At 38.5% G+C, this 15,998-nt stretch overlaps 1 protein-coding gene across 3 annotated transcripts in view; it reads right to left on the bottom strand.

Moving 5' to 3' along the window:
• LOC115496794 (uncharacterized) overlaps positions 1–15,998 on the bottom strand; it is a 29,938-nt gene that overhangs the window by 7,250 nt on the left and 6,690 nt on the right. For 2 of the 3 annotated variants that reach the window (XM_072934324.1, XM_072934325.1), the window contains exon 3: positions 1,470–1,606. In XM_072934324.1, the coding sequence (XP_072790425.1) occupies positions 1,520–1,606 (87 nt within the window). In that variant the 3' untranslated portion in view covers positions 1,470–1,519. Of the gene's footprint in view, positions 1–1,469; positions 1,607–4,332; positions 4,406–15,998 lie in introns of all 3 variants that reach the window. The other variant, XM_072934326.1, reaches the window with a different exon arrangement.

Here is a 15,998-nt window from a genome sequence, read left to right as displayed (position 1 = left end):
TGCCTATGAACATTAAAATAGTGTAGTTCAACATTGCTAGTTAGGTGTTCTAACAAAATATCAGCCCAAAAACCAAGCTTTGGCAAGTACTTCTTTGCAGAGAGAAGTGGCATTATTTCAGCCTGGCAAATGTCAGTAAAGACCCTACTCCTATCCCCCCTATGGTTCCACAGTGATTGTCATCCCTAAATAGTGATGAATATCACTAACTGGGGGCTACTTCCATATGCACTTCTTAGGCTTATTTGTATTCCCCTTCCTCTGCTATGCCTCAAGAGTCAGAATTTTAATTCTGGATCTTTTTATTTCTTCAATTTCCAACTATGTACTTTCCATTATGGTTCAAATTTTATCAGAGATTGAAAAAGAGCCCTAGATGCAAAAGATAACCATGTTGTCAGTATTCTTCTCTGTCCCAGTCCACTAAGAATCACTTAACCCTGTTCTTCAAAATGATCCCACTGAAGTCAGGAGAACTGCCTCAGCCCCTCACTTCATCAGATTTCATGAGGGCTTTAAATACCCATCTGTGGAACTTGAACCGAAGGACAGTATTATCCTTCTATGAATGTCTGATATTTTTTATTATTCACTGACTCTCCTTTCCTTTTCATCCACAACACATTTGTCTTTTTTAGATGCTTGGGTCCACTCTGGCTGTCTGTATTACCCAAGCAAAGGTTATAAGGCCAAGTGTCCTCAGGCATGCAGCATGGGCTTGTGCAAAATTACAATCCCATGGAAACCTCAATGCCACTTGGGATATTGAGGAGTCCACCAAGAAGTGCCATTCAAATCTAACATAAAGAAATTACAGTTTAACATTTAAAATTATAATAAGATCTAAAGTGGCCATCAGACATTCTGGTCTAATCTCTTATATGAGATTTTCACTCAGTTACTTCTGCATCAATCCCCACAACTCCTGTTTCAGTAAAACACATCCTATTGAAATGCTTCCAGTGTTAATCTGTAAATGGAAAATCCATCGTCTCAGTGGTTTACACTAGTATTTATTACAACACACATTTATTGCCCTACTTCTCAACTGAACTTGTCAGCCTGTCACTCCCACTCACTGACTTGTCCTTCCCTCCACACAGCGCTTTGGCAGCCCATGTTTTGGTCCCAGGGATGCTGATACACCACGGCCTGAATGAGCTGGACTCATCAAACTATGAGCAGTTCCACCACTCAGAAATGTGAAAGTCATTGCATGCTTACGTTCTATCCTCTTTACCATGAAGGATTCCTCAAAATTCAGAATCAAGGACATCTCTCTTCTTCCTGAGCAGACCAAATACACTTCTTTTTGGGAACACTCATGGGGAAATGATGACTAGTTTAACACGGAGAGCACCTTCCCACACCTCTGAGGGAAGGTTCTAATTTTTGGGCAACTCACTTACCGGATTTCACATTTTCTGCCATGTAACCACAGTCAAACTTTGAAAACAAATGCCACTCACCTCTCTTTTTAAAAATCTTCCACCACAGAGAGCAGTTTCACTGCTCTCAGTCAATCAGACCACTCACCGACTTGACAGATCTTTGTCATGAGTAAGAATAACGATCTTCCTTTTCTAGATGTGCTTTGCAATGGATCCTGTGAAAATCAAGATAAATAATGTACACTAATTCATCTTTAGTGAGCACAAAAATAGTCCCCCAGAGTGACAACTATCAGGCTGTAGCCAGTGAGTGCTGTACAACCCTTCTGTAAACAAGACAATGAGTAAAGATCAGTCTCATTCCTTTCTTACTCTCCAGTGGGACAGACTCTTCACTATGGCTATTCCATTAATAATGACTTCAGAGAAACCCACATGGCTGAGGCTGAATTCTCCTCTGGACATCAAAGACCATATTAAAACCCTGCCTGGAAAACTCCTTAGTAACTTCTGCTGATGTTCATTCCAACCAAGAATGTTGGGATGAACATCTGTTCTAGACAGAAAGCACATACCTCCAGCTCACTTCCTCCTACTCCCAGGTGATAAGGCAGTCTGCAAAAATTAATACACCACTGAAAAGGGAAAGATTTATGCCTGAAAACACTGAGAGAAAAGAAAGTTTCACCTCTCATTAAGCTCTGAAAAACTACTAGAGACTTTGGGTATCTTACCCAGGCCTCTAGATCCTGCAGAGTTTGCCCATCTTTAGTAAGTCCCTGACTGTGACACAACAATGCAAAAATAGTATCACAAATTGTGATTGTATAACAGAAAATTGAACTAGAAATTCCGACTAGGGCCCTGTATCACCAGCATCTATCACTGCACCACAACAGAAACATTTTAATTCTGTATGTAGTATTTATGGGCACCCTTCAGGTATAAACATGCTTCTACAGTCAGCTGGGGAAGATGTCTACACAAGACCCCAGCGAGGAGGCAAAAGGGCAGAATCGAGATTCAGGTTTGCACCACACAGAGAATAATTCATAAACCCTTTACATGTAGGTAGCTTGTAATTATTACATAACAATTACTAGAAAATTAATGTATCTGCCTCTCAAGAGAATTACTAGAAAACACCATTATCCTCTGCAGGTATGCATATGCAAACTAGAGCTAAGTTGATGTAACAGGTGATGACATATCGTGTGATAAATTAGTTGGTTTAAACTCGTTTTGGAATATCTAACAACATATTCCATGTTGATAGCCAACATCTTACAACATTGCTTATGTGGAAAGCAATGCCTGGCAAATTATCAATTCTTAATAAAGCTCTGTGCTTCTAAGTATTACTGTTGATGCTGCTCTTGATTTAGATTCAGCTAATTTTTGTCTAGACTCAGCACTGTGGCTCATCCATGTTTCTCCATTTCCCTGAGGATTTGGAAATACAAATTTTGCCTTGATGAGCCTATTAAAACTTAAGAAATGCATATACAGCACTGCCCTTTTCTGTCCATGAAAGTAAAACTGATTCAAGATGCTATAAAGGCACATATGTGCACTAAAAGCCCTGCCCCCAAGATGGACACTGTTATCTACAAGCAAATTATACTGCCCTACAACAACACTGTCAACGTGCACTACCACACTCAAGTAAGCCTGGATGTGCCATGCAGGAAATGAAGTTTTAGACAAACCACATCTGTAAAGGTGTTTCCTCAGAATTTCACAGCCATATGGTGATGCTGCAAAAATAAGCAGAATCAAACAGCTCTCTGCCAAAACTTAAGATTGTTCCATACCTGGATAATCATCACACAGCACACTTCATTGTCAAGAGCTGCTGTAAGCAACACAAATCTCAGTTATAACCTTAGCAGTAACATTTCTTTGTGAATGTTTGCCCTTCCAAGTATCTTTTAACTAACACTATGTCCAGTACTCTGTAAGCCATGATCCTCAGCTGTGGGACCTCAGCAGTTTGCCACTCATTTAGTCAGCTCTGGGCATTGCTTAAGATCAGGTCTCATGTAATTCTGAGTTTAAAAAGATCTTCTGAAAAAGGAAATTTAAACTATTTATGATCTTTTTTGCAGTTTCAATCCTGTATAATATTTTTGATGGTGCTTTCTTACTTCAAAAACCCACAGTTTCAACTAAGGTCTAAAAAACCCCCTCTGATTTGCCTCAGAAATCAATCTTCTGCTGTCCAATTCCATTCTTAATGAAAGAGACAATTCAGAAACCTACAGGAACATGCTTTATTGATTCATTCACAAGTCACTACAGCTTGTGCCTATGTTCCCTCCAATAAACCTAACCACATAGTGCTTCTCATACACTGAATTGCAGGGAAAGACAATGACCCCAGATCTGTTCTGCTGCAAGTCCAGTGAGACTAAACACACCACACACCACTAAGTTAATGATAAATGTGCATAGGAGACAAAGTGACTGATATTTCCTTCCCTTATATTGCCTTTATTATTCCTTCAGCTGAGCCTCTGCCTTCTTCATAATTTATTTACCCAGGGCAGTTGTACCCAGATGCATACCTGTTTCTTCAGGGAGGTCCTTGTTTTTCTCAATTTTGTAGATAGATTAAACAAAGCAGGAGGAGGCCAAACTACCTGTGCGAGGTCACAGGGTGACCTGTAATCTGCACTGCAGCAGATGCCCAAATTCATTCAGGTTCAACACCTAATTTGGCATAAACCTGGAGTGTAGCTGCACTGCACTGGCTATTTTATAAATATGTCTTTCAATAATCTCCCTCACTTCTTATGAAAGCAATAAGAAGCCATAAGAACAGCAGAGGTGAGCTTTCCTATTAAATTCCTCTAATGCATCTCAGCTGTGACCTGTAGTAATTTGGGTAATCTAATAAGGCTGAATGCCCTGTAAGAATCTGGGATGATACAGTGCCTACCTGCAAGACACATTCCAAGGACAAGAGAGCAGCGAGATACCAGGTATCACCCAGCAGTCAGAACAAGAGAGACCTTAAAAAATAGGTGTTAGAAAATACAGGAAAACACATTATCAGGAAAATATGCTTTGCACAGTCCTACTGATACTTTCAAGCACCACCAATACAACTTTCATTTCCAATTCAAAGCATTGCATCTACTTGTCCTGCTTAAGGGAATATGCTACACTTAGATTTAGCATCAGGTTTTATGGTAACTACAGGTAATCCAGTTATTCCAGTAGAAATACCTTGAAGTACAGCATTTTTTCAGGTTCACCCAGGTTTTGCCAGAAATCCAAACAGTGTTTCGCCTTCTACCTTATGACATAATAGATTATAGGGAGCCCATTTCTCATATATAATTCAAAAATTCTTCCCCTTTTACATATGCTTTTGTAAGTGTGCACAGACCCAGTCAATAATACCATTATTTACTGTAAAACCTGTCACCTGCATTAGAACTTAGTGGGTTTAGTAATTCTAGTGAAAAATAGTTTCAGAAAGCAACCTCTGCTGTTAACTGGACAAATAAGGCAACAAGCAATTTAGTGGTGTATAGAGGAATTAAAGTATTTTGTTATGCTCTTTAATATTTCCCCTAATTCTAAAATCGGCCAAAACTCCAGCATAAAAACCACTTTTCCTTCAGAATTGCCTGTCAGCAGGGTAGCGGGCACAAGTTATCACTTTGTGCCATACTGTATGTTCAAAGCCATCAGCACTCAATGTGCTAAGTGACACTGAATCAAAAATCAGAAATAAAAATGAAAGTTTCAAAAAGATTTCAGAATTTAGATGAATATAAAGAGCTGCTTTGAAGATGGAAAGCATTTTACAGATTTACATTTTGGTCTGTTTTGTACGGATAAACAGACGAAAATATGCTTTTAAAAGGAGCAATATGATTTTCAGTTTAACACTTTCCATAATAAGATTGTAAGAAATACTTGGAGCCACAGAAAGAATTATTTATATTCACTGTACAGAGAGTTTATGTTTTGCTTCTGCTTATTACTTGAGCTTCTGAAAAGCATCTCATTTTATAACCTTAACAACTATTAATGTAAGCCACAAACTTTTTGCAAATGTAGTATCACCTTTCCCAGTTATGAGGATTCAAAAAAATCAGAGCACTATCATTGTTTATTCAAGAGACTCAGAAGGTTTATGAAAGGTTTTTTTTCTTTTGGAAGACACAACTAATGTTGTCAAAGAAGTCATACAAACTTAGAATTTAAAATGTTACAAAAAGTGCTCTGAAAGGAAAATTAATTGGAGGGATTCATATTCTAACAGTGCTTGCTGCCATTTTGCTCCTAATGACTGAAGTGTTTTTATAGTTTTCTGTGTTCTTCCTTAGTGCTTTATAATTTGATTTCCAAATCCCCTGAGAGCTCTGTGACAAACCTGTAGGGTGTTTCCAGGATGTAAAGGTCAGAGCTGGGGACAATGGGCATGGAGTGTGCAGAAGACAAATCTCAGAATTTCTTGCTTCAAATCTGTCACTGACACACAAGCTAGGGTCAGTAAAGCACAGAGAAATCTCAAAGGAAAATCAACCATGGTGGCAACTTCCTAAGGAAAAATCAGCTTTGGTGGGAACCTCTTAAAGGTGTTAGTGTAATTGCCAGCAGAATCCAAGTGACAGCCCTTAAAAAAAAAAAAAAAAAGAAAAAGACAGCTTTCCCAGAGATCTGCTGCATGGAAATCAAACAAGCTTCCAAATTTCTTAAACAAAACTTATATAGTGGGAGGCCCAAGCTGTGACTTGCACACTTGTCTCATGTGCAACACTTGGAATTTAGGGAAATCCTCCTGTGCTAGATTCCTGGACTCCTTCCTACCCCATCCTCCAAATAAGTGTTTCCTCAGCTAGCTCCTTCCCTGCCCTCACACCAGCCTCTAGTTTTCTGACAAGATATTGCTCTTTTGGGCTTGACATCATATGACCTTGCCTGTGCTGGCTGGCCCCACAATTGTTAAATTAGTGCCAGCCAATCTCTATCTTAGTGTTCCTAGCAACTTTATTGTCTTTTTTTATTGTTTAATTAACATAATCACTTCTTAAGAGCAACTGTAATACTAGTTAGTGGAACAGGTGCTGTGACTAGTAAAAAGTCTATAAAGAGAAAAATCAATATCCCACCAGATGTATGCAGAGGATGTACCTTTCAACATCACAAATTCCCTTTTGGGAACTTGAAAGTATTCTTTGCTTCTTCTGCATGATTTTAATTCACTTGTTATTCTTTGCTTAATCAAGTTCATCTGTAGTATAAATGTGAGCACCATTATGCTAATTTCTGCACTAGGCATGCAAATATATAAACATTTGTGTGCCAAATTATTAAGGTTCTGTCTATAATGTTATGCCCCTATTTACTATCTATATTTTATGTCTTATGGATTTCTAAACATTTAAATTTACATCAGTGCTGTCACATATCTGCAAGCAGAGACAGTTTTATGAGCACTAAAAAAGCTGCAACACACAGCCACTAAATACTAATGACATAAATGGTATCCACTAATGGTCTCTATTTTTATTACAATGCAAAACTCCAATACATTGCAATTACCATTGCTCTAAGGCTGAGCCATACACACTGTATAACGCCAACTTCCATCTCTATAGCATAAAATGGCATTATTTGTTGTTCAGCCCTGTACTGCAGATGTTGACTGAATGCTCAAGTCAGCAGTTGCAGCTAAAATTCACTCTATTTACAAAGACTTACTGTTAACTAATACCCTAAATTGTCAGATATGCCAATGCATTAGACATTTTTCAAAGCCCACTGCACTAATAGCATGTAAGTGTAGCACATGTCTTGTTGTAGCTGTCAACAGCCCAGGAACTTTGCAAAGGTAAAGCATGTCAAAAAAGGGAATTATCTTCATATGCTGCTCTGTTAAAAAAATCTTTAGTGAGGAAATTTCTAAAATATTACAATACAAAAGTGCATTCAGCAGAGCTTACTCTCTTGTAACTGGGGTGTTTTTTTTCACCTTTTTAATGTTAAATTTTAAATTCTTCATTCATAATTTCAAGTGTCTCCTTTTACTTCAGCTACCAAAGAGACTAAAGCTTCCTCTTAGAATTTTGAGACAGTAAAAATCTCAATGTTCATAAAATTGGATGAAAGAAAGTGCATTGCAAAATCTCTCCTACATGAGTGGAGGTATTAATTGCATCAATGCATTTTGCTTGCCAGAAACTTTCACCAAAATACAGGAGAGCTGAGCTCTTCTCTCAGACTTTCTCAAGCTGGTTCACCTCACATAAAACAAGTGCAATTAGATTCCCTCCCATTGACTTCAAGAATAACCTCCAGAATGCTGAAAGTTTTGTTTGAAACAGGAGACATTTTTCCTATTTCCATGCAGCTGGGAAGTCATTTACACAAGGAAAACACTGGAGACAAAGTAGGTGTCAGACTGGGTAGCATTTTACATGCATTTTCTGACACAAGGCAGACAACAGAAACGTGCACACAAAATATTGCCTTCCAAGGGCTGGCTAGTGCAAACAGCAAAATCAAGGAGACCTTAGTGTAATTATTACAGAGTTACCAAATACTCCTTGTTCCTAAAAAAAAAAAAAATCCAATTATCACTCAGTTTTTAAGCATGGAAAGCTATTTCACCTGAAAGCAATACTTTCTTTAAATTTTCTCACTCAGCTTGCAAAATCTAAAGTCACACAACTGACTAGAGGAGAACACGTGATGTAAAAAGCATACAATAATTATACCTAAAACTGGGAATACTGACATAGTTACTTATTTTTTTCTTCTTCCCTTCTCTACCAAGAATCCTGAACATAGCAAGTGCTCTCTACTGCAATCTGAACCTACTTCAGTGTCCTAATATTTTGACTGAATAGGTTTTATAAAGGATCCCAGTTAACTAGCTCTGTTCTACAATTGCAACAATAAAACATTCAAATTGAAAATTAAATGGCAATTTTCATTTCAGAATCCAGGATTTCTCAAAATGATAAATTCATTAATTTAAAGAGCTGTAGGAAAACACTTTTCTAAATAAGTAAAATATGCTATGCATTTCCTCAATCAGGCTTTAAAATAAGAATTTTAATATAACGTTCATTTTTGAAATTCAAGATGTTCAGGGTAAGTAATTTTTAATCCTCTTTACACATCTTAAATATTGAAACTAACACAAAAATGAAAATTAACAAAACAATGAACACAAAAATGAAATATTTGAGTACGTGACAAACATTTTTCTTTAATTATTCTTCATTTTTCTCGAGGAAACTGTTGGGTAACTGCAACCAATTTTCAGGCGTATTTCGGATCTTTTTAAATTCCATCTTCGACAATCTGCATTGTTCACAGTAATTCTTTTTCCTTGCTTAACAATCACATTGTAACAAAGGAGGAAGTGAGCTCTTTGTAATAAGACCTTGGACAAAAACTGAGGGTATCAACTTGAAAGAAAATGTTAACTGTGTTTCAGTTTGGAACGCCCCCTCTGAAAATGTAGCAATAGCTCCTGGATGGGCTAAAACCAACAAGTGCCTGACCCATATTTTGTGTGTGGTTTTTGCTTTTTAGTGTGGTTTTGTTTAGTTTCCTTTAGTTTCATTCCCCCTTACTTTGTTTTCACAAGTTTGCCCTCATAACTCTCAATGTGACAAAGCCCAGTGTCATTCCCCTAACAGACCACACTTGATGAGGTGCCTAATTAAGAAAGCAGCTGCCCTAAGAACTCTGTAATATCAAGGAGAGAGAATGAGACACCTGCAGAGGCCGAGTCAGATGTCTCTCCCCGAGAGCCCCCAGGTTCCCAACGCAGGTGTCTCAGGACAGCAGAGTTACACAGTCTGAAACCAGCCCATGACCCAGATAAGGAGTTCTGGCTCAGCCCAAAACGTGCACATTCCATGAGGCATGAAAGAGAGCACAGGTAAGGGTACAGCTGCTGCCCAGGATCAGACTTACAGAGCTCTCCATGGGCATTACAGACATGCCCAGAGCAGCAGGTCTGGTGGGTTTCCGACTTGGCAGCTGTCTCTGAGCATGTCTCCCACCCTGTTGCTCCTGCCTCTTGTGCAGTAAAAAGGAACATAAGCTCCGGTGGTGCTCATCTCTACCTGGGTACATGCAGTGAAAACATTCTCCTTCACTGAAACGATAAAAAACATGCAAAACATTAGGGGACTTTCTGTCCACTTCTGTGTATGGTCAGTTGAGTCCTAAACTAAAAGACTCCTGGCCCTGTTCCCTGCTTGGAGTATTTGGCTATAGTTTCGTTTTAAACTGTAAAGACACTATTTTAAAAACCACTCTAGGAAAGATGGCTGGCTGTATCTGCATTCCTTCCAAAGGGAATGGGGTAGAGTATTTACACCCAAGGCAATGGCTTTTTAAGGTGTTTCTTCTGATTATAAAAATACAGTGAAACAGCTATAATACCTGGAAGCTTTAGACTTCTGTCTTGTAACCATGCAGATGAATAGCTTCAACCTTTGCAAGAAATTGCAGTATGAATGTCTGTTTTATTCCACAGTTGTGTCTGAACAGACTATTAATAGAATACTGATAAATGCTACAATAGCTATTCTTTTTCCTCCTCTTTTGCTTTTGTGCTGTCGTCAATACCTATCCTTCCCCTGGTGCTGTCAGCTGATGCCTGTCTCATAACTCTTGGGGTAACAGTATTAGGCGAAAAAGAAATTAAGTTCAAATAAAACTGCCAGGTAGAATCAACATTATGAGATTATGGACTGAATTGTTTTCTGAAGAGGCACATATATGCAGCACTATACCACTAATGATATACAAAGAACTTACACATTAAAATTTAATTACTATAATATTATTTAAGAGATATTAAAGCTGAATTTGTTTCTTTTTCTAGAAGCTCTGCAATTTTTAATGGCAAGTAGTAACTACATCTCCTCTATACATTTCCTGGGGACTGTGTAGGTAGCACCACACCATGTTCACATAAAAACAAAAGGTGTTATGAAGTCTTGGTAAAACGTGCATGTGGCTGGTAGGACATTTACCCAGGCCTTTGCCAATCTGTGCCATTCTTGGGCACATGGCTGCATTTGTACAATTCTCTTGTTTGTGTTCACTCTTGAATAATGAATCTAAAAAGATAGGGAATTGCCACTGTTGGCCCTGTGAGCAAAAAGAAATCAGTGAGATTATGCAGAAGAGCACACAATATAAATACTACACAATTATTATGAAGAAACCAAAAAATTTGGATTTCTTGCAACTACTTGCAAGCCATGCAGCTGAAAATAAATGAATATTTGATTACAATACCAACAGCCTCAAATTATCAGTGTAGCATGCAAATGAGTGAAGTTGTTTACCATATAACAACAGTGTTATCCATACTAATGTTTGTGTCACATACCCTAGCACCACAGTCAGATCCTTCATCTGGACTGCAGCAACTGCTATTGCAGTCAGAAGCAACCAGCTCCCAAACTGGGTCTTTCAAAGAAGCCAAATAATGAAGTGCCATGGAGAACAAATATATGTTTTGCTCCCTGAAGCAATGTCTTCAGTGAGTTAGAGGAAACAGCTCTGTCCCAGAGAAGCCTCTAAGCCTGTAACTGATGTTTCATCTGCTTTGAAAATTTGTATTTTTTGGAGTTCTCAGACTACTAAGTTTGAAGCAAAAATAACACATGTAAAAGAAACTAAGACATAAAAACCTCTTTTTTTTTCCTCATAAATGCCTAAATAAACTTGGGAAGAATAAGAAGCACCTAGATGTTTATCCACTCTGAACACAATCCAAGCCAGCAACAAAAAGCTCTAGCACATCCACATTTAATAGTTCTACTGAGTAGTAAATATTTATCTTTTAAGATCATGGTGGTAAGTACTGTAGAAACATGCAGGCACACATTCTAGGAATAGCTAACATTTGCTCATGACTTCACCAAAATGGCAAAATTTGCTTTCGCCATTTTGATGCAGACAAACAATCTTATAAAAATGCTTTAATAAAATCAACAACGAAACTACAAATGTAGTATGTATGAAGTGAGATAATCACAGAAAATAAATTATGTGGTGTTTTCAGGAAAGCTGAGTCAGCTGTGGCTGTGATAGTTGGAAATCTGGACAACAGATAGAGGAAATCCCGAGTGTGTACTCACCAAAACAAAACTGACTGAATTTCAGTGCCCAAAGGAATGGACTGACTCTATTACTGTAGTAAAACACTGTTCTAGACTGGAAAGAAATTAGCAATGCTAATGGCTGAATGCCAGTGAATGCAAAAAGTATAGGAAATTATAAGGATGCAATAGTCATGGTGAAACAGATATCAAAAGAAGAAAAGAGGTCTAAATACATCTGGGAAGGCAGGTAAAACAGACAGAGGTACCTAAAACAGGGGCTGATGGGAAACAGGGACTGGCAAGGTGCAGAAGAAACAAAAAGAAGTTGAAACCTTTATCAAGGGACACATATTAGAGGATTTTTTAATATCTTATTATTTATAAAATGCAAGGGTTTCTCTTCAGCTGGGTTTTTTGTGTACTTATTTGCACTTTTAGAGACTGTCAGTTTTGGAGATTACATCTTATGCATATTAGTCTTCCAACATATTGAAACTTTTTTTGACCTTTCACAAATAATAAGTGGTATTTTTATGTAAATTAGTCTTCTTCAATCTTTGTTATGATATCAAATATCTTAAATATTGGGCATGCTTCCCATAGCAGAACTATTTCAAAGAATAAACAAACTGAGATTAAATAAACATGGCTGCTAACTTCAATTATTTCCCCAAAACTGTATTTTAAATGCTTGAAAACTTGCAGTTTTCTCTCACAGAAGCAACAGACACAGCACTTTTCATATCTTGTAGCCACTCTCACCAATATCTGCTCCAAGAAAAGTTGAAATGTTCAGTTCTGCAGAATCAGGCTGACAGATTTCACAAGACCCAATGGACCAGTGAAACTCTGAAGTGAGGGCCCACTGGCGAGGAGTTGGTTCCTGCTCATACTCAGCCTTTCCAGTGTTTATGACTAGCAGGCACTCACCTGGCATCTTCTTCACCTCTCCCTTTCAGAAAACCCAAATATCTGAGATGTCTAACAAGGATAATGGATCAGAATAGATTTAGAAGTGTCTGCACAAGGAAGGTTGAGAGCTACAAATCTCTCCACACAGCTTTGCACTAAGCAGCAAAGAGCTGAATTAAATGCAATAGTAAAGCAGAGCTGAACTTTGAGATGCATCCCCTCCACTTGCTCTGCCTTTCCTAGTAACAGAGGTTCTGCCCAAAAACATAAAGCCTAACTTGCTGGTATAAACTAACTTTACATAAGCAGTTATGACCTAAACAAAGTTTGAACAGTTCACAGCCTCTGGGTAATCTTTTGAGCACATTTTGAGTTTAAATTTAGATTTTTATTGCCCTTGGAATGCTGAAATAAACTTTCAGTCCCACAGGTACAACTCCAGGAAGAGACTATATTAAATTTCTGTGTTCATGAAGGTGTGTGCCTTCCTTCTATTCATTAGCAGGCATGCAAGTCACATAATAAAGCCGAGCTGGTTTTGTTCTTATCCAATACATACTTTACTATGCTAACAGAATTCTGCAAGGGCAGTTCCCATTAGCAAGTGGTATCATGTAAGAGCTGAGCATTCCATCAGGGGTCTCTGGAGTTGAACTCACAGATCTGACACACCCAGGGCCTACCAGGGAATGGTCACACAGCTTGGTCTTTATTCCTCTAGCCTGGGATAGATATCTTCCATTTCCCTGTTTCTGCAGAACAACATTTAGAATTAAATCAAATCAAACCAATCAGCTTACTAAGATGCCATTGTGGAAACACAACAGCAAAATTAAACATCTGAGGTTTGAAAAGGCAAACCTTACTAAATTTGCTTATTTGATAAGGAAAGAAGTCTTGAATACCCCAATATTAGTAATATGCAGCAGCCTTCCACACCTAACATCCTACCAGCAAAAGAGGAAAGTGGGCCCAAGCAGAAGTAACAACCCTGACGTAGGAATAACCTGACACATCGTAAATTAAAAATCATTGTTTTGTCTGAGATTTCATCATCACTTCTCAAATCAAACCTGTCCTAGATTTAAAACAATTTCGCTAACTGGGAAACAGCAACCCTTCTCTTACAGGAAATGGAAAGATTCTCCATTTCCTTACGTGCTTAGCTGTGTAACTGGAAGCAGAATTCCTTGTTTCCAACATACCCATGCCTAATGCAGCACGGGCCCAAGGCAGAACATTTTAGGTAACAGTTGCAATATGCAGTGAAGCAAAGACTGCTACACACGAGACCAGATACAAACCATTATTGGTCTCAATAAATAAATGAATAACGTTGCTATGTAAGTTGGAAGTTAGGCAGATTCCTATAACCTGAAAATAATCTTTATGATAAGATGATGATAACCATGCTTATGACAAATAAACTAAATGTGGTGGTCTTTTGATGAAATTTATTATTATTTTATTGATGTACTCCTATCAAATCTCATTCAGTTCTGCTTTTCTTTCAAGCAAAGGCCATAAGTCTTCAAAGCACTAGGATCATGCTACAAGCTGTAGGTCCACACTGGTGGCAGAAAAAGTTTCATTTGTAGGAAATTTGACAGAGGTTACACAAATCTTTTTCTGGTAATAGCAGCTGTAGCTGGTATGAAATGTAGTGTTAAATGAGAGTGGAGCATGGAACATTTTATAATTATAGTTATCCATTGAATTGTTTACTTTTCAAGGTGGCATAGAAGGAAACATTATGGTTTTAATGATGTTCATTACAGCAGAAGAGAATTTGTGATCTAACGTCTAAGAGTAAGTTTAAAGAAAAATCTGTCATTTTTATGGCGCATTTTTGCAATTTATATTTTGTGGTGGTTTGTGGTTTTTTTGGTTATTTAAAGACAGAAAGGAAGTTTGAGGAAAAAGCTGAGAGATTGTGTATTTTTAAACACTGTCTAAGCAATATAATCAAACTGAATTGTCAGTGCTTCTCTGGTCTCCTTTACCCAGAGGAAAGTTTGTGGTTATTTTTTCTGTGTACAACGTAAACAAAAACTGCCTAACCTTCCATTCCTCTTCAGCTCCTAACCTATTCAGTTAAACTGTCCTAGATGGGTTTCTCTTTTGCTGGTTTAGGGGAGCTTCTTCCCTTTTTTGGCTTTATTTCACATCTTTTCAAAGCTGTTTTTACCAAATAGCCTGCTCCTTGGGGTTCTGGCCCTTCCTCCTCTTCTATAGTATTTTGAAATTTAGTTTTACATCCTGTACAGGGCTTTTGATTTTTTTTAACTGCTACTGCTGTCTTTTCTTTATGCTTTTACAGATATTGACAACATTATGAATTATATTATACAATACAGAAATAAAGCTCGCTCAAGTTGAAACTTGCTGCCATTTTCTTCCAGTTTCTGAGACTCCCTAGGAATTTATTTTAAAATCTCCTTTAATCCTCCTGCTGGACTGATGCTTCCTTTCAGAAAAGGAGGACACCGTTCCAGCCACAAGAAATGACATAGCATGAAGGAAATGAGTGAAAAAAGTCCTGAGTCATGAAAGCAAAGAAGAAATACAAGTGAAACAGACTTGAGAAAGGATTAAAATCCACAAACTGGAAGGGACAGAAAAGTAGGATGGAGCTCTAATTGAAAGGACTAGAGGACTGACTCTACATAAGAACTAGGTGGATCAAGGAAGGAGAATTTGAACAAGGGAGAGCTGAACTAGCAGACACCTCTCACCTTTTAGCTCCCTTCATTATCCTCCCTTTGCCCCAGGGAGAGCTGGGAGCCCTCCTGACCAACCTTTCCTGGCCACAGTCACTGCTGAAGCTCCAAAGTAAAGCATTCAGGACAGGAGCTGCTCCCAGAGGGTCACACAAGCACTGCCAGGGGGTGGTGATGGACCTGCCCCTCCTTCCTAGGGTGGGATGAATATCAGGGCTCCAAGGAACACAAGTCAGTTCTTGTTCCCACAGCAGCAATAGAAGGGAAGATCTGTATCTAAGGTCTGCAAGTTGATGCATTTGGTGAATAAGTGGTTGCCTTCTTTGCTGCTGCTCTGGATGTCTGATTGCTGTGGAGGCAAAGCCCTCTGCTAAGAGCTGCCCACCCAGCAGTGTCTGTCAGCAAAGAGAGCCCCTGACACAGCCCCAAAACCGCGCCGCTGCTCGGGGCACCGAGCGCACCCTGTGCCAGCCGTGTGCCCCCTGTCAGCCCCTCACAGAGCCAGTCTGGGGTTTTCTCTGATCCTGAAGCTTCTTTCTACTCCTAAACACTGTTTTGGAGAATCCATGCAGAGTAACCAAAGCACTCTGCACTCATCAAAAGGAGTGTTACAGTTAAATCAGAGCCCCCAGTTACAGATGCACTGCTGGATTTGCCATTCTTGACCACTCTCTGTAGTGTGAGGCATCAGCACCTGAAACAAGAACTGTGCCAACTCAAAAAGCTGAAAAGGGTGTAGTTTTCTTCAATTATTCCCATGAAATGCACAACTGGAGTTTAAAAAACTATGATCTTTAACATTCATCCTTCTGAATAGGAAGTTAAAAAATTAAATCCCTCTGAGCATCACGGCTATACTTAAAAGATGAATCCCA

This window comes from Taeniopygia guttata, chromosome 11 (assembly GCF_048771995.1).
Source record: "Taeniopygia guttata chromosome 11, bTaeGut7.mat, whole genome shotgun sequence".
NCBI lineage: Eukaryota > Metazoa > Chordata > Aves > Passeriformes > Estrildidae > Taeniopygia > Taeniopygia guttata.
This window is presented reverse-complemented; position numbering and strand designations above follow the sequence as displayed.